The sequence below is a fragment of the Nuphar pumila genome, chromosome 12 (genome assembly GCF_984573655.1).
Source record: "Nuphar pumila chromosome 12, dmNupPumi1.hap1.1, whole genome shotgun sequence".
Classification (NCBI taxonomy): Eukaryota; Viridiplantae; Streptophyta; class Magnoliopsida; order Nymphaeales; family Nymphaeaceae; genus Nuphar; species Nuphar pumila.
In genome coordinates, this window is record NC_143260.1 from 17,320,264 (window position 1) to 17,339,714 (window position 19,451).

Sequence of the window (19,451 nt, forward strand, 5' to 3'; positions counted from 1 at the left end):
AATCAGATATTTCACTCACCAATGTCCATTTGGTTGTTTATTTCATGAACCTATATTAGATCCAATTAGAGGTGGGCAATAGGTGGGGCGGCCCATGGGCCAACCCAGCCCCGTCTATAATCTGGGTTGATGGGAGATCTATAAATCCCTGCCCAAATAGGTCCATGAGCTGGCCGAGGTTTTGCCAATGAGCTGGTCTGTCAATTGACGGGCCGGTCTTTGACCGGGCCAGCCCAGCCAACAGCCCGGTCCATTAATGGGCTAGGCTGGCCTGTTGCCCACCTCTAGATCCAACCACGTCACTAATTATTCACTGTTGTCCAAAACCAAATCACATATTGAAAAGACCTGAATCCGATATGGCCCTTTTGGTATGTGAAACTTAGATACAATAAGACCATTTGGACTGTGATTCAACATGGAGGTCTCTGAATTGTCTGCGTCCAAACTGGATCAGGCAATGTTAGATCCAACCATGTCATACTCTATAGGTCCTGGATCCCAACGAGGTTTGATCCATTCATATACTTATCCGGGTCGGATTATGCCTTACCCAGACTAGGATCCAGATCTGATAGAACTCAACCATGTTCGGCCGGGTCTAGTCCTAGTCCAATACCTCAATCTGCCTCTCTTCTCTCAGTCTCTCTCCTCTCTCTCAGACTCAGATCCGTTGGAACTAGTAGTCGTTACCTTCTTGAAAATTTGAATAGTGGCTGTATGTGATGAACTCTCTCCTGCTTCTTCATTCAAGAGTCCGTCACCCTTCACCTCTGTCCTTGCTTTTCCTCAAATTCACCGCCCCATCTTGTTCCTCTTTCACCATCTCCACTCTACACACTCAAAGAAACCCAAAACACAGGTACCATTTTTCTGCAGCAAGCACTCCTTACCTTCATGGCAATACCTACTCTTCTTTTGCATCTCTTCTCCAAATTTGCATTTCTGTGAAGGCTGTGAGGCCTGGAAAGCAGATCCATGGATTCTTTGTCGTCAATGATCTCGGTGAAGACACCATTTTGTGCACTAAGTTGGTGAATCTATATGCTCTCTGTAACTGCATGACTTATGCACGCCAAGTGTTTGAGAGAATTCCAAAGAGGAACATCTTCCTATGGAATGTCTTGATAAGAGGGTATGCTTGGAACGGTCCCTTTGAAGAAGCCATTTCCCTTTTCTATAACATGATTGAGATGGGTTTACAGCCTGACAATTTCACGTTCCCGTTTGTTTTGAAGGCATGCTCGGGTCTTTCCGCTTTGAAAGTGGGAAGGGATGTGCACGAGCTTGTTCTTCAGACGGGGTGGGAATCTGATGTCTTTGTGGGTGCTGGCTTGGTTGATATGTACGCAAAATGCGGTTGTGTTGATGTTGCACATGAAGTGTTCAGTAAGATGCCTCAGAGGGATGTGGTCTTGTGGAATTCCATGGTTGGTGCCTATGTGCAAAATGGGCGGCCAAGTGAAGCATTGTCGTTGTGCAGGGAGATGATGCTGAATGGTTTCAGACTCACAGATGCCACGATTGTTACGGTGTTGTCTGCCTCAGCTGATAGCGCTGCCTTGCCTCAGGGAAGAGAGATCCATGGATATAGTTGGCGGAATGGGTTTGAAGCTCATGATAGAGTAGGGACTGCATTGGTGGATATGTATGCAAAAGGTGGCTTGGTTCAAGTTGCACGTAAATTGTTTGACAGGCTTTCTGAGAAGCGTACAATCTCCTGGAACGCTATGATCGCAGGCTACGGAATGCATGGTCATGCCGACGAGGCTCTTGCTCTCTTTGATGAGATGAAGAGAACTGGAGCTGTGCCTGATCACATTACCTTTGTGGGTGTTTTATCTGCTTGTAGTCACGGAGGTCTAATGGATAAAGGATGGGAGTTTTTCAATTTGATGACTAGTGATTACTCTATTGAGCCAAGAGTCGAGCACTACACTTGCATGGTTGATCTACTTGGCCATTCTAAGCGTCTTAATGAAGCCTATGATCTCATCTTAAACATGCCAGTAGAGCCTGATACTGGGGTTTGGGGTTCATTGCTTTCTTCCTGCAAGATTCACAACAATGTGCAGCTAGGCGAACTTGCACTCCAGAAATTAATTGAACTTGAACCAACGGATGCTGGGAACTATGTAATGTTATCAAACATTTATGCACAATCAGGAAACTGGGAAGGTGTGACAAAGATGAGAATGATGATGAAAGAGAGGGGTTTGAAGAAAGCAATTGCTTGCAGTTGGATCAAGGTGAAGAATCAGGTCCATGCATTCCTGGCTGGTGACACATCTCACCCAGATTCAGAGAAGATATATGCTGAGCTAGATAACATGAGAGTTCTTATGGAACAAGCGGGATATGTACCCGATACTAAGCCTGTGTTTCATGATGTTGAAGATGATGAGAAGATGAATATTTTGCATAGTCATAGTGAACGGTTGGCAATTGCATTTGGGCTGATCTGTACGAGTCCAGGCACAAGACTCCTGATAACAAAGAATATACGGGTTTGTGATGATTGCCATATTTTCATCATGTATGCATCAAAGATTGTCGATCGAGAGATTGTTGTCAGAGATGTAAACCGTTATCATCATTTTAAGGATGGGGAGTGTTCTTGTGGTGGCTATTGGTAACAGAAGTTGGAAGCTCGGCATCTCTTTCCACATAGTTTGAGGTCCTGTGATGCTGTTTGGTTGATGGAAGTTGAAAACAATACATCTCCTGCATCTTCTTATCCATGGTATGCAGCTTGTTTGGCTGAGGAGATTTTGTCCCAGATTCCAGTTGATTCCAATGAAGAAATGATATCAAGGTTGGCTATAGAGGTTTTACTATGTCAATATATGGTTGGATGGTTAGGTGTCAATGTCATAACTGAGGGGTCCTGGGTTCGAATCCCATGGGGGTTATCCCCCAGCTTGACTATCCAAACGACTTCGTTGAAAAAACATATGCAATCCTTGCACATGGAAGATCAAAGGCACTCAGCCAAAAGGAGAAAACCAATCACAGAACTCACAAGTGCTGCCCAATTTGTCAGCAGCCTGAATTAAGTCAAATGACTTGGATCAATTTGCATGAGCAATTAATCCAAGTACTTTACATCACTACTCATGTTATTACTTTTAATATGGGCCTGTTTGCTAGATTCTTATCTACTTCAATTTAACCTATTTCAATAGCAGTTGTTCTCTTGAAGAACTTGAAGTTATAAGACTATCCATCACAATCCCATTCTGTATGCAATGAGAATGTAACAAAATAACACCGTGAGAAGTGGTAATGTATTTTTTTGCTATTGTGTGTAAAAGATAACCATATAGGGTTACCAATTTTCTGGATTAAAAAGCTTCCCCTTGAATGTAGCATCTAATACAAGAATTTCTTTTATATGAAAGTATTACACAGAATGTCCAGTTATAGCAGGTTTTACAGCTCAACTGGCACTAGACTAGTTTTTACAGTCTCAGTGATATAGAGAGGTTGCATGTTCAAGTGACGGAGTCACCCCCTGCAGAAATCAGACATCATAAAGCAGAAAATATGAACTTCAATTTGAACTGTTATGTTCAGCTGAAATTAAATAAGAAATTTTGTAGAAAAGAACACAACATAATACAAAATTGAGCAAAACATAAACTAAATTTTGCTTTTACCAGAGTTCCCTGTTTTTTAATCTATTTCCTGCATTGTCTGTCTAGATTATCAACAATGACGGCAGCCAGTTGCAGCAGAAACTAGATGATCTGGAATATTAACATACCTATATCTATGATAATACCCATTACAACATGTTATCTTTTAAGAATTTAGTCAGACCAAATCCCTGATGTAACAGCAGAATGCTCACCCTACCCTTGGCCCCACACAAAATTAATTCCAATAGCTTTTAGATATACCAAGAACACACTACTCTGCAACCTACTCCTCCATAACCGGACTGCACCTGTCGGTGACTCCTCAACATGGTCTACTATAAGAACAATTACAAATCCACCCTGCTGCTAGTATTATTCTCACTTCTGCTGAGCCTTCATTCACTCAGCCACATTGATCATGAGTTTGTCAGCCTCGTGGTCAATGATGTAGTTCCGTTATCAAGTTTTTCATTTTTTTTCTGTTGTTAGCGATCCTGCATATCTGAAGGTGTTTCTTTAATTTAGTTGAGTATTTGACCTGCGGCTTCAGCACTGGACTTCGTAAACCTTAGAAGGTTATTACTTAAAGTGATACTCACTTTGTGTTAAGAGAACAGACTACTATCGAGCTTGAGCTGCATGGGAAGTTGGTTTCTCTTTCAGATTGTAGCACTTTAAGGGGGCGACTACACCTTGTGTTCAAAGAGCACCATGGTGTTGAGCTTAAGCTACTCTGGGAAGAAAGTTTCTCATTCAAATATGGTACATAGTAACAGCTTGAAAAGTGTTGGCAGATGCTAGACATCAATGTAATGCACTTCGAATATAAGTATTTTTTGAAGAAGTCTGTCAAATGGAAAATATTCTGCAATACCATGCAGTAGCAAACATAGACTTACCTCCCAGTGCTAATATCTCCTTAACATGTTTGTTTGATTGCAATTCTTTGCCAAACTCCTTTGCTTTCAAGTCTTAGTCAATTTAATGGGATTTATACTTCACAGATGAATCATATTGCACAGGCTTTAAATAGCTTTCCTGTTATAGCATAAAATTGTGATTTATTAAGAAAACGTTTGTATGATGTTAGGAGTCAACAACCTCACAAGAACTTAAGAACATGGCAATGAATCTCTGAGATGAAAGGTTAGGTCATTAATAATAAGAGGTTAATGATAATGTCAAATTTACAAAACATCCGATTACAAAACATTAGTAATTGACAATTCTGCCTCAAAACTTTTCACATACCAGCTTCCTCATCAAGGTACTCTGGTGGCTCCTGTTTTGCTTCCCTTACCTTTCTTTTGTCATGCGATCCTTTTTGCTCATTTGCCTCCTCCTCTACCTTCTTGTGGGCTTGCTTCTTTTTCTTCTTCTTTCTCAAATTTTTATAATATTTGACCATATGGGCCTAATAGTCTATTGCATAATCCTGAAAAATGGTTATTTTCAGACAACTAATTTGCTTATATTCCCCAATTATGACATAAACACGTACCTGCATGAAATTGAGTTCTATGGTTTTGCCAAAGTACTACACATAGAGTAGAATAAATATATCACAATTTGTAACACCTGTGAATTCTTTATAATTATTTAATAAATAAAGATTAATTTTATGTCTCAAATTTGGTTTAAATTTTAATTTAAAATTTAATTTCATTTAGATTTGAATTTCAATTTGGATATGAATTTTAATTTGGGAGTTTATTTTAATTTGAATTTGAATTTGAATTTGAATTCCAATTTAGGTTTGAATGCCAATGTGGATTTAATTTGGAATTGAATTTGAGTTTGAATCTCAATTTAATTTGAATTTTATTTTGGTATTTAATTTCAATTTGGAGTTGAATTTGAATTTGAGATTTAATTTGAATTTGAATTTTAATTTTAATATAAATTTAATTTAGAATTGAATTTGGATTGAATTTTAATTTGGACTTAATTTGGGATTTCAATACAATTTGAATTAAATTTGAAATTAATTTGGGTTTGAAAATTTCATTTTATATGGCCCCCTCCTACTTACTCAACTCTGTCAAAATTACTACATAATTTTTATCAGATTAATTAATTTCTTGGGATTTATAGAAAATATTTTTAACAAACACTTTTTATACAAACTTTTATTATATGTTGGAATTTACCCAATTTTTTTATAAAATATTTGGAGTGATTTTGCTTGAGCTTTTATGCCTTTTAAAAAGATAGGTCAAAACCATCTTGTAACTAGAGCCTGAAATTGGAGCTCTGTTAGGATGGACGTTTCTTTCTCAATGCAAATCTAAATAAGGTAAAATAATATGCTAAATTCAAGCCCAAGATGTACATATTTCTTTTTATTTAGATTTTTTGGACTGATATTTTAGGAGATACATAATTATTTTTGAAACTAGTTGGGAAAAATATATCAGTCATCTCAAACCAAGGTTTCTTAGAAAATATTTTTGCTAAAAACTTTTTTGAGACTATAAAACCTTTGAAATCTCAGTATTTTAGATTTAACCATATCTAATAAGGGCTAACTTATGAATATCACAAAAAAGAAAACATGTTATAACTGCACCTAACCCGAATCAACAAAGAAACCCTATTTAGACATGCCTTTCAAAATCATTTTGATAAAAAATCTATGATTCGTGCTTTGCAAATCCAAATAGCAATTTCTTCATAAAGGAAAACATGTATAACTTATCTAATCATATAAATACACCTCTAAAATAATATATTATACATATATGCATATTTGGTGTATGTACAAAGTATCTACTACATAAATCTTACATGAAAAATCGATAGATTCACTAAACCTAAAGGAAATCAGATAGTTTGATCTCTATACGACGACCACCACCAAAAGTTTTGTAGGTTTAATGGCTGCTCACCACCACTCTAAACCTCCTAAACATGTTTAGAATAAGAGAAATAAGAAGAAACAAAAGAGAAAAGAGGAGAGAGAGAGATACTTTTTCTATTTTTTTTTCTAAAAATGAGAGCTGCGTGTCGTAGGGGGTTTAAATGGAGAAGTTGACTAAAATGATGCTTTAACCTCGCCAAAATATTGCAAGTTGATTTCACAGGAATTGAAAAAGGGAGGAGAGAAAAGAGTTAGGGTTCTAGAGGAAAAAGAGTTAGGGTCATAATGAGAAATAAACAAATAAATAAAAAAAAAGAACCACAATGACTTTATATATAACGAACACTCGCAACAAGAATTTGCGAAATGTGAGCATACATTTGCGGATATCCTTGAAGAGTATTTAGCTAAAGGAGGTTTATAAAAAACTTCACGAATGTTGTACTATATTTGTGGAGCTCGAATTAAACTGTGAACATTAGGGACATTCGCAATCGGTGATTGTGAATGTCAACACACATTTGTAGACCTTCTTGAAGAGTATTTACTTAAATAAGGTTCACAGGGTATCTTCGCAGAGATCATATTATATTTGCGAATGTCATACTATATTTGTAGAGGTTCGTATGACGTATGCTTGAATTTTGAGTCTCCTGCAAATGCATGGAGTGGACATGTCGAGCTAGAATCTTTCAATTAATGAAGGTTCATACATGTGTTGCGAAGTTGAGAAAATGGACATATTTGATATGCAAATCTCATTTGTTGTGATGAAAATTAGCGAGGTTCAAAAATTTGGTTGTCCGAAATTCATGAAATCCGTAAAATCATCGTGTGAATCTCCTTTTTATTGAGAGGTTGCAAGTTTCCTACAACATACCTATATATCACGTGAACCTCAATTGGTTCGCTTGTGCGAAAGGTAAAAATGTCGGGCAACCGAAATGTTGGGCATGGGAGGATTTCATAAATGACAGGGCATTGCAAAGAACGTGTCACTTTGCAAGAATAGTAAAATCATTTTTTGTTTTCTTTTTGCATTGCCTATAGCTTGTTTCGATAATTAGGACATGTCTAAAAATGAGAAAATGGTAGGAAAAATGTAAGAAAGAAAAATTGGCAGTTTTTTCAACTATTCTAAATGAGAGCAATTTTTTGAAAGAAATGTTTTTCTAAAAAGTTCACCTGGGGGCAGAATTTTTTTTTCTATAAAAATTCTTTTCACATTAGGGCAACCGTTCACCTATAACACACCCCATTATATAGGGGGCTACTACAGCAAGAGCGTCCACCATCTTCATCTTCCTACAGCCCAGCATTATTTTCAGATCTCTCTCTATATCTATCTCTATTTGTTCAAACCACCTAACTCTATCTCTCTTTTTAAGAGAGCTGATCGGCCCTCTCTCTCTCTCTCATTTTTTTTCACATATTCTCACTATGTTTTTCTCATGCTATATAAAGAGGCAAAAACTTTTTATTTAGAAAAATTATCATATCAAATGTGTCTTTAAGTTTGCATGTTTCTTTCAACTGTGCAAGCTTTGTTGTCCTCAACTATTAAGATTTTCTTGCTGGTGCTCATTTGATGACAATGTTTGGCAATCAATGGAGAGAGTTTCAAATGAAATAGAGACCTCAAACACTCAATTTAGCCAAGGTAAGACATGAATTAGAACAAAAAGGTAAATGAAGGATGAATTGATAGTTTTGCCAAGCTTAGTTACTATCTAACCATAAAGTTAGACTCTTTGAGGAATACTTAACCCAAATAACCTTTGGTAAGTGCTCAAAAGTTAGGCGGTCATCAATAAGTTGCTCAAAGGCTAAGCATTCTCTTGTAAATTGTTCAAAATGAAACGTACTCTTTAGCGCCTATATTAGTGAAATTGGGTAGAATGAGAACCTGTTTAATTTTTCTTACGTTTTTCATTTGGTTCTTTTCATGCTACACAAACAAGTGATTTTTTTTTTTTATTTAGAAAAGTGATGATATCAAAACTTCTCATAAGAAAAATTTTCTTTTTCTATGAGATTTTTTTTGCTTTCAAACGTGCCTTTACAATGAAAACAAAGTCTGACGGGTGATCGGACTTTGTTTCTGCCACAAACTCCCCTAACTTGGTTTTCGGTGAGGGTTTTCCTTTTTCTTAAAAAAAAAAAGACTACAACACTGTAGCAAAAGCAATAGCTTTATTGACTCCAATAACTCCCACTTAGAAAGGGGACATTTGCGTTATTTTTAAGGCCAAACTTTGGTACCTTTCTGCAATTTTTTCCCGATAAGTTGGTACCTTTCTGCAAAATACGTACAGTTTCTTTTACCACAGTGGGTCGCCCGCGTGCGAGGTGGTTATGAGGGTGCTGAGACGAAGGCACCAGGTCAAACCCTGCTGGTGTAAACATAGCTTTTAGAGGTGGGCGTCGTAAGGTAGGGTGGTTGTGGGGCCTTACTCTGGGTTTTCTTTGCTCCGGCGAGGGTTTCTCATCATAAAAAAAGTTTTTTTATTTTTCTTCTTCTTATGCTTGAATTATTTCACTTAATGTTAAAAACAATATATATATCTAATATAGTAATATTTATCGTTTAATATCTTTAATTAATCCGAGATTTGCTCGAGAAATATATATATATATATATATATATATATTTGAAAATATCCCGAATTTTTGATATGCGGAGAACATTTGTGTCTGCTTCCAATTATACCCTCCCCCATCTCTCTCTCTAAGCCGCGTGTTTCAAAGTGACCGCAAAAGTGGGACACCGGTCTAGGCTTTATAACCGGACCCAGTAAGCCTTTTCTACGTCGAGTGGGTTCATGACAGAATATAGTGTATTCGCCCCCCCCCTCCCCCCCCCCCCCCCACACACACACACACACACATACACAACTTTACGTTTTCAGAAAACCCAGATTATAAACCGACATTCGCGATCAGCACTTCCCGACCGGGGGCGTCGTGGCGCCTCTTCCGCCCGCTCCCTCAAGCCCTAAAGTAAACTCCCACCCCCAAAACCCTAGCTCTGTCTCTGTGTGGCGTGGGAGACGATGAATTCTTTGCGCCAGGACGAAGACGATGAGGTGGAGGATTATGAGGAAGATGATGACCTCTTCCGTCAGGACATGGAGGCGGTCAAGAGGGCCTGCATGCTCACGGGCGCCGGCGCCGAGGCCGCCGTGCCCGATCGGCCGTCGGATTCAGGTAACGAGAGCGAGGAAATCGATGACCTGGAGTTCGTCCGGAGCATCCAGAAGAAGTTCTGCCTTCCGATAGACCTCAGTGTACGGATCACCAGCGGATCGTCCGATCTCGACGAGGACGATTTCGAGACGCTGCGAGCGATCGAGCGAAGGTTTTCCAAGTACAATAGCGGTAAGAATTCAACGGTTTTGATTTTGGCCTTTTGATGTTCCCTTGCTTGGTTCTTTAAACGATTGAAGTATTTTTCGGCCAGAAAAAAGAAAAAGGGAGCAAAAACTCCATGCTTATACTAATTAAGGTAAGTGCTTGCTTCGTTCGTCTCAAATCAATTTTTTAACGCGCTTCGCTTTGCGAAACTTGGATTCCACTGAGTTCGCAGGATCTAAATGTGCGTCTGCATAGGTTGCCGTAGTAGTTGAATTATTCCTAACAATCCTAAAAGCGTCAGATTCTGGAAAGGAAATATAGCGTAACAAGTTTAATATCTACAATGCTTGTGTTAAGGCTATAAGCTTCTACTTCGCTAAATACAGGATTAAAAAAATTGAGTGACCTTTATCTGTTGAGTTTAGAAAATGTTGTGGAAAGGAAATGCTTCATACTTTATTGAGAACCAGACTAGAATGGGAATAATATGTCACCTCGAGGGTCATACTACGTTTCATATAGTGATTATTTTGCGTCAATGTGATGCATATTGTTAATGGATTTGTATACATGTTATCTACGACCTATGGTACCTGGACACTCCATGGATTTGTATACATGTTATCTACGACCTATGGTACCTGGACACTCCATTTTGCCCTCCATTTTGTCCTCTGTACCCGTGTAGACACACGTCGACACCTGGACACCCCATTTTACCCTCCGTACATATAAGTCAAGTTATAATTTATAATTATATTTTCAGTTTGTAACTTTATATTTTCAGTACATAATATATATTTCAGATATAGCATGCATATATATATAATAGATTCTATTCAGTTTATTGTGTCGTACCCTCCGTACCCTTACCCACACCTGCACTCGTACCCAGGTGACATAGTCTACAACATTCCATGCAGATTACAGGGCGATCCATCAATCTGTGTTCTCAGGCTTGAATCCCTTTATTCTGCTACTTTCATCTTTACTGTTGACAAAGAGGGAAAAAAGACTAGCTGTACCAGTTAGGTCCAAAAGAAACCGTGCATAAAGAGAAAGTTTGACATTAACTCTAAAGTGTAAGCCTCTAATAACACAGACTAAAGAATCTGATGCTTATTGGTTGAATTTTTTAATATTTTATTTATATTGTTTGGCGTAAGGCCCATCATCATCAAGCCTTATCTCAACTACATGGGTTTGGCTTTACCAGTCATGATCCTCGTTTTATTCTGTCTAGAATCACAACATTGACCACATCACAATATCCCACATCACTTCTTAGTGCCTGTTTTCCTAAATACTTCCATCTGTGTCATATCAACCTTTCATATTTGCGCTGTAATAGGTCTTTGTACAACTTGTGTAAACCATCTTAAATGGCATTATCTAAATTTTCTCTTCAACACTTATAAATGTTTTATGCTATTTATGTTTCAAATTTTATGTTTTTTGCAACTCCATTTGTCTGTTGATATACACCCATAGCTACAAATATCGGTCTCCCCGAGGCAAAATCTCGGGATACTATAAGTTTTTCAACAAATCTTGGGAAAATCTCGGTATTTAAAAAATAAAATGTAAAATAGGAAAAAAATTGGACAGATTTCCTTCCTTCCTGTCTTTTTTCCTCCTCCTTTCTTGCTTTCCTACCTTATTTCCTTCCTCTTTGCTGTAGTAGGGCCAAAAGAGGCGAGACCTTACCTATATATCACAATAATATTGTGATATTATTGCAGTATATATAATTTTTCCAACATTTTCAAAAGGCTATGATATTTTTCCTTTAAAAAAGAATTTTTATTTTACAATGATAATATCACAATATTTTGAAAATATCATCGATATCTGTGATTATGATATGCACATCATTGTGATATGCCATTTATCTTTTTCTTATCGTTTTTTGGTTGTTCAATGTTCAACATGTATAAGAATGAAAAGCCTAAAGTAACCTTAAAAACTGTGTTTTTAGTTGTAGAGGCATTCATCTATCATACAACACTTTGCTAGCTTCTTTCAACTTTATCAAACCAACAGAAATCCTGCTAGTGATATTTTGCTTGAATCCATTATCTTGTTGTATCGTAGATCATGAGTACTGAAACCTTTGAGGCTATTGGATTGCAAGATCTTGTATGTTCATTTCTCTCATGAACTTCTTCACTAAACTTGCACTTAATATAATTTGTCTTTATTTTACTATTTTTTAAATCCTTTTTCTCTAATGTGCTCCTCTAGAGATCTAATTTTGTTTGTACTCTTTTTGTCAGTCTTGACTAACAAGTGCCACATCATCTGTAAACGAAGTTCAAAAGTCTTGACTAACAAGATACATGTCAATATATGTGTTCTCAAATACTTGTTTTTTAATATGTATATCAACAAAATTTTGCATCATATGACATAATTTGTGGCCACCTTATAAGAAGTTCTTCCTGCTACATCTTTGATTTTCTTTACTAAATTGAAAGTCTTGGAAGCATTGATTGATTTGCTAAATTAATATTAAATCATTTTCAAACTATTCGGGAGACCTGTATGGAGGATTTATTTTGGCATGAATTTCATAAGAATGGGAAGATGTTTTCTCGATTGTTCCTCAATTATTTTCATTCCCAAAGAGTTGGATGATGAAGATGTTAATAGGTTTAGGTCGATCTTGCTCTTTAGATGCTTGTATGTTATCATGGCTAAGATGTTTGCCCTAATACTGAAGCAGACTATGAATGTTGTTATTTCATCTATGCAGTGTGCTTTCATTGAGGATAGACATATCCATGAATGTGTTATGCTAGCCAATGAGGCCAATTGTTCCATTACCAGTGCAAGGTTGCTGCCTTCTTGTTGAAGGTGGCTTTGTAAAGGCATTTAATTCAAGTAAACTAGAGCTATCTCTTTCAAAACATGCTTCAAGTGGGTTTGTGGAAGAATATGTTGGTTGAATTAAGGAACTGGTTTCGGGTGCTTCGTTGGCCGTATAAATAAATAGTAAGGTAAACCTTTTAATATATGTGGCTTGAGAGATCAGCGTCTTTTGTTTCCCCTTCTCTTTGACATACTAAGAGAAGGTTTAGTGGCCCATACGCAGAAGACAAAAAATATTGGATCTATACAAAGAGTGTCTTTGCAGGGTACTCAGTCTATATCCTTTGTGCAATTTGCTGATGATATGCTTATTTTCAACATGGCATCTCTTTCTCAAATGTCTAGAATATGGCTGGTGTTGAAATTTTTTATTGAAGCTTCCGATTCAAGATTAATGAGGATAAATATGTAATGAAGGTTTTCAACTGTGTAGGGCTGTGGAATGCACTTTTAGATGCTGGTCTCAGGACTTGCCATTAAGGTATCTAGGGCTGTCATTATTTAAAGCTGGTTTGGAGGAACAAGATGGGGCTATGGTTGAAGATAAATTTGAGGTTGTATAACACACTCTCTCCCTAGCAGCAGGATTACTTTGGTTCAGCATTCTCATGGCTATTTTCAGGAATCTAGGGAAAAGTGAAAAGAGATTAAATAGTTTGTGGTGATTTTTTCTTTGGCACAACTATTCCAACATAAGGGGCTCAGTTTGTTGAATTGGAACCTAATGGCTGTTCCCAAGGATAGGGGAGGATCAGATATTCCATGGTTGGAGGTGATGAATAAAGCTTTACCGACTAAATTGTTGTTGTTGTGATGCATAGATGATAAAAGAATGGGTAATACTGTTGAAGGAAAAGTGCAGAATTATAGATCTTCTTTGGCGTTAGACTCCAAATGGCAGCTGGAGGCTGGGTTCTGGCATATGGAAAAGTTGATTGTTAGTCCTGGAGCACTTTAAGGAGGTAATAACTACCAATGCTTGGGGATGATGCAGGCTGAAGTTTTGACTCATGGGGTGGTCATCCTCCAACGTTCAAGTTCTAAGAGTTGTATAAGCTTGTAATGGATTCTAGTTGTTCACTTTGAGATTGTTAGTATCCCAATGAGTTATGGGGTATAGTGTTTAGAAGGGACTTTAAAGATGACAAAATCCAGGATTAACTAAACGTAATACAATCTTTGGACAACTGAGCACCCACTGAAGGCCGAGATCAAGTCATATAGTTAGCTGATACTTCGTAGTGTTTTCAGTCTCATCCTTATTTATGTACTTCTTGAATAAGCTATATATTGGTTTCCCAATCAAGTCATCTGGGGCTTGGGACATTGACAAATCATCTCATGGCTGGTTGCTTTAGACATATTACACAAGAAATCCCATGGCTGGTTGCTTTAGGTTCCATGTATGATGCTCAAAATTTCCTAGAACATCAATTTGTGCATATTTGCCTGGTGTTGTTTCCTAAAAAAGATTTTAAAATGCTCTTTTGAACCCTAAAGTGAAGGTTTGGAAACATAGCAAAAAGCTGTTTGCTCTTCTTTAAAACTCATTTGTGATAATGATGCTGGGTTGGTGGACCCATCCCTCACCATCATCACTTCTCTCCTTAAAATCTTGCTGGCACTTGGGAAGAATGGTAGTTCACTTTTGCCCTTTATATTCTTGCCATTCATTGGAGAGGGAAGAGTTTGCAGGAACATGGTTATTTGGGATGCTTGAAGTCTTTTGCATTGCTGCTTTAATCATGGAAAGTGCAATTACTACTTTGGCACTGTTGGAAAGGACACTAATTTACCGCTGCTGCTCTTGGCTAGCATGCTTTCACTAGGGATGTACAATTGGTTGGATTTGGTTCAGATTAGGCTTTACAGAAACAGACTTTATTGGATAACACCTAATTATATGCAGTCATATTTAGATGGAAAATGGTAGCATTGTATCTTGACTTGATGAATTTGGATTAGAATTAGATTCAGATTTGGATGTAAAAAACCGTATACCAGTCAGACACACCTTCCCCTACTAAATCAGACTAAATGTATTTGGTTTGGGTTCAGTTGAATCTGACCTAAATCCAAGCCATTCGTATCTCTACTTTCACCTCCAGAAGGTGGAGGTGGAGGCATGGGAAGGGAGACTTCTTTTCTAGTGTTTTGATCATTGTTCTATCTTTTTTTTTTTCTGAGTGTAAATAATCAAATTTGGAAACCCCATTACCTTCGCATGTGGAGAAACTTTCAGTGGCTGGGAGTTGGGATGATGGAAAGTATGAAAGCATCAAAATCATTGTTTAGCGGATCATTTTAAGAAGTTATTGAAATTAATTGGTCAAAAATGTCACTAAGTTGGGGCTTACGTTTTCTCCATACCTAAACCATAGGTAAAATGTTATAATATATATGTATACAAAGAGAGAGAGAGAGAGAGTCATGCAAACAAACCATAAAATATAAAATGCACATTCCTTTCTCATTTGCGATCTGATCCTTGATGATTTACACAAATGTCAATGATGTAATATGGACATGTAAGATTTTAAGTACAAAAGGTCAAAATAAATCATCAAGGCTAATGAGAGTGTCGGATGCTCGATGCTGGCATGATGGATACTTCCTAGATAAGAATCTTTCAACTCTAAAATACTCGACACCTGTTTAACAAGTTTCCACAAAGCTGGACACCTATGTCTATGGTACCCAACACTAGACACGAGTATGACACTTGCTGGACACAGCGTGTTGAGACACCTTTTAAGGTGTTGGGCATTCGACACACGTGTCCAAATTTTTGGACACTCCTATTTTAAAAATGAGTGTCATTGCCATGTCCAGGGGTGTCGGTGTAGGGAAGTGTCTAACACCGACATTTTAGCCTAGGTGAAGTCTCCATGTAACATAGGGTTTGGCCATTGGACGTTTGCAGTTACATCCAATCCTCTCTCTCTCTCTCTCTCTCTCTTGTGAATATGTTCAACATGGTCCATTTGCTAGGAATTGACTGTTGGATTGTGCTTTTTTGACAAAAAGAACATGATTTTGGATGCTTAGATGTTTATGAAAATTCTGAGCCATTTCTTTTCAAGCCTTCAGAAATCCTGTTTATGCATCGCAACAGCTGGTCCCTTTAAAACCAAACATGTAAATCACATCAGTATGGTCAGATTTATGGAAAAAACAAAAAAAATCCATGGTTTCTGTGCTTATATTATATCGTAGTCACCTGTATCGTTAATGGTAATTTCTCGACAAGGGTATTTCTCAGAGAGATTTTCAAAAGTTGATAAATCTCGGGAGTTTAAAAATTGAAAAATATAAATAACAACAAAAAAGCTAAAAAAATAATAAGTTTTGCATTATTTTTCTTCAAAAAATATAAAGAAGTTTTAAAATATAAAAGAAATAAAAAAATAGGAAATGTAAACTTAAAATAAATTAAAACAAGAGTTTTTCCCAAAAATATCACGACATTATCACAATATTTTGTATTCTGGCGATATTTTGAAAAAATCATGAGATATTACCTTTAATATCGGTATTTCTCATGATATTTAGAGAAAGAGAGAATTAAATGGATATGCTAAATGGGGTTTTTTCGGCTTTTCAGTTTTTTTTTTTTTGTGATTCCAATCCCACAGATGTGTTCAGCATGATTGGTTTTCGATGAAACAGAGATATTTGGAGCCTCAAAAATTCACAACGATTTTGGTCTATTGATGTTTCAAACCTTATAAAAACCCATACATATGTCTGAATCAAACGCTTCAAGAGCTGATCCAAAGCGGTTTGGCATAGTGGGATGGGACCTAGGCTGGTAGGCAGGTGTCTAGGTTCAAATCCCATGGGCATCACTCCTTGTGCAAGCCGAAGCGTGGCGACTCCCTGAGGGCAAGGGATAAGCCCACAGAGTTTTATGCTGCCAGGACAGCGAAAGTAAGTACGACAGGCAAAACCAGCACAGCTAAGTCTCTGATCCTGGGGGCGGTTTTTCCATGTAAATATAAAAAAAGAGCTGATCCCTATAAAATCAAGTACATAGATCACATCTATATTATCATAAAAATAAAATAAAAAATACCCAAAAACCCATTTAACATGTTTGCATCATATATATATATATATATATATATATATATATATATATATATATATATATATATATATATATATATATATATATATAGAGAGAGAGAGAGAGAGAGAGAGAGAGAGAGAGAGAGAGAGAGAGAGAGAGAGAGAGAGGTATTTATTAGATCTAAATGACCCCTGTGACCATTTCTTCTGCTAGCTGCTTTAGATTTCCTTCCGTTCGAAGGCTAGGCATATTCCACTTTTTTCACTTAGAAAATGCTGAAAATGATTTTTTTCTTATTTTTATTTCATATTTTGCATATTGTGTACATTTTCTAGGACCTAAAGATCCAGATTGATCGCCTATTTGTACAACGAAAAGATGCATGTCCTCTTCTTTAGATGTTCTGCAAGGTACTCTATTCATTCTTTTTGTATCATTATTAACCTTTTGTGCATTATTCATTATTTTTGTATCTTTCTATGTAGATGAAATAAAAAAAAAGTCTGATAGTTGCATACAGAAGGATGACTTCTTTCATAATACTGGAGAAATGCTGCAGCATGACTCTGCCAGCATCTTGTTTGAACACACAACTGATAGTGGTACATCACTTGAGCGGGTTCTTTGTTCAAACACTACTCTTTCTGCGCCGTTGCAATCAGGATCTTTTAATGAGTCCAACCATTTAGCATGTTCTACTGGTCCTGTGGGATGCAGTCCTGAGAAAGATGAATCATCTAGCTTCCCTGCAGTCCCACTCAGGAAATCTGGCTTCTCTGATTCTGCCAGAGTCTTCATTGAAGCTCTTAAGAAGAACAGGCTGTGTCAGAAATTTATTAGGAGTAAGCTGATACAGATTGAGGCAATGATTGGTGAGAACAAAGAGCTCAGAAATCGAACAAAATGCTTAGTAGATTTCCAGGCATCATGCAAAAGGCAAGCAGCACGATTATTGGGTCAAGAAACTGATGCTCGTGTCAGATTAATCTTACTTCCAAATGCTAGAAAGTCATCTAAGAAAGCAAAGGTCATATTCTGGGCATTTATGTGATTTTTTTTGTACTTTTTTGTCCTCACTCATGTCATGCTTCCTTTGGTAGCAATTTCATATTTACTAGATTTTCTTGTCATTTCATACATTTTTTATATTTCAGGACGTGCTTAAGTTGCATTCATTTCCTTTTATTTGGCTTTGGCTCATAATCACTATGATTATATGTAAATCTTTTCATATTTGTTATTGTTTATACATGAAAGAGACTTATTTCTCTTATAAAGAGTTATATAACTATAGACATGGCACTAACTGAGAAGAGAAATGTTGATTGAAGAAAAATATAGAGTTTAACTATAGAATTGTTCCCATAACGGTCAATTGTAGTTGAATTGTGCTTATACTTGAAGTTTCCATTCAGTTTGACCATTTGTAGGTCACACTGATAGTCTCCTTAGAAGTTTGGACTGCTTGAAGAGAATGCCATTTTTGCGATTCTCTAGTATCACAAAATCGTTTCTGAGTTGTGCATTTTGTACTTAAAGTATCAAGATGAACTTGAGATCTTTTGAGGAAAAAATAATCATGTTTTCAGCACAAAAGATCATTGATTTTAGGATATTATAAAAGGTGTGAAGGCAACTCAGTGCCTCCAAGAAGCTGTTACCCCACTAAGAAAGGAAAGAATGCTCATTTTGGTGATAGAGCTGATTAGGATTTACACATTTGTAGGTCACGCTGATAGTCTCCTTAGAAGTTTGGAGTCTTTGGACTGCTTGAAGAGAATGCCATTTTTGCGATTCTCTAGTATCACAAAATCGTTTCTGAGTTGTGCACAGGTTGCACATTCAAAATTTGCACCCAATGATAGTATCCAGTGTCAACATTATGGAGAATTTTGTTTCAAGCCTGTTGTGGAACATGTGTCAAGAATTGGCTTTGTCGGACCCATATCTATCCAGTTAGTTCATGTAAGAATTTAGGATCAGGGGTTTGCAAAGCCACCTGAAACCAATGAGTCTGCTATGGATTTGAGGTTATTCCTTCCCTCCAAACAAACCTTCTTTAAGATGTGATCGATATCACATAGGTGTTGGTGTGGATGCAGTGACGTGGAACTTTCAAAAAACTTGAGTACAGGGTGCATATATATATATATATATATATATATATATATATAGAGAGAGAGAGAGAGAGAGAGAGAGAGAGAGAGAGAGAGAGAGAGAGAGAGAGAGAGAGAGAGATGCATACTCGAATCTGTGCCTACCTTCAGCCTGCCGATCTTCTGATTTTTCTCTCAAATCTGACCGTACAGGTGCATTCTACATGCTTTATTTTATAGGAATGGCCTCTTGGATCGTCTGATTCCGACACATGAATAGTTTTTATAATGATTGAAAATTGACGGTCTACAACTTTCATAAATATTCAAGCAGAAAAATTCATGTTTTTTTAATAGAAAAAATACGATCTAAGTGTCATTTTCTAGCAAATCAATCATGCTGAATGCATCTGTGGGGTTATATATATATTCTAGTCAGTTTGGGCCTACTTTGACCCAGATCTTAATCAAAATGGACCTAGGTCTAAGTCCAAAATTGAATCTGCTTAGACCCAGGTCTGAATCAGATTGGCCAAAATGGACCCAATTCTTTTTTG

At 37.0% G+C, this 19,451-nt stretch overlaps 1 protein-coding gene and 1 pseudogene across 5 annotated transcripts in view; both read left to right on the forward strand.

Moving 5' to 3' along the window:
- The first annotated feature begins 725 nt into the window (after positions 1-725).
- On the forward strand, positions 726-3,337 carry LOC149820158 (pentatricopeptide repeat-containing protein At2g01510, mitochondrial pseudogene; annotated as a pseudogene).
- Positions 3,338-9,397: 6,060 nt separating this feature from the next.
- LOC149820159 (uncharacterized) overlaps positions 9,398-19,451 on the forward strand; it is a 35,648-nt gene continuing 25,594 nt past the window's right edge. For 3 of the 5 annotated variants that reach the window (XM_089981987.1, XM_089981991.1, XM_089981990.1), the window contains exons 1-2: positions 9,398-9,879; positions 17,284-17,825. In XM_089981987.1, coding sequence (XP_089838113.1) covers positions 9,555-9,879; positions 17,284-17,825 — 867 coding nt within the window. In that variant the 5' untranslated portion in view covers positions 9,398-9,554. Of the gene's footprint in view, positions 9,880-17,133; positions 17,209-17,283; positions 17,826-19,451 lie in introns of all 5 variants that reach the window. The other 2 variants (XM_089981988.1, XM_089981989.1) reach the window with 2 other exon arrangements.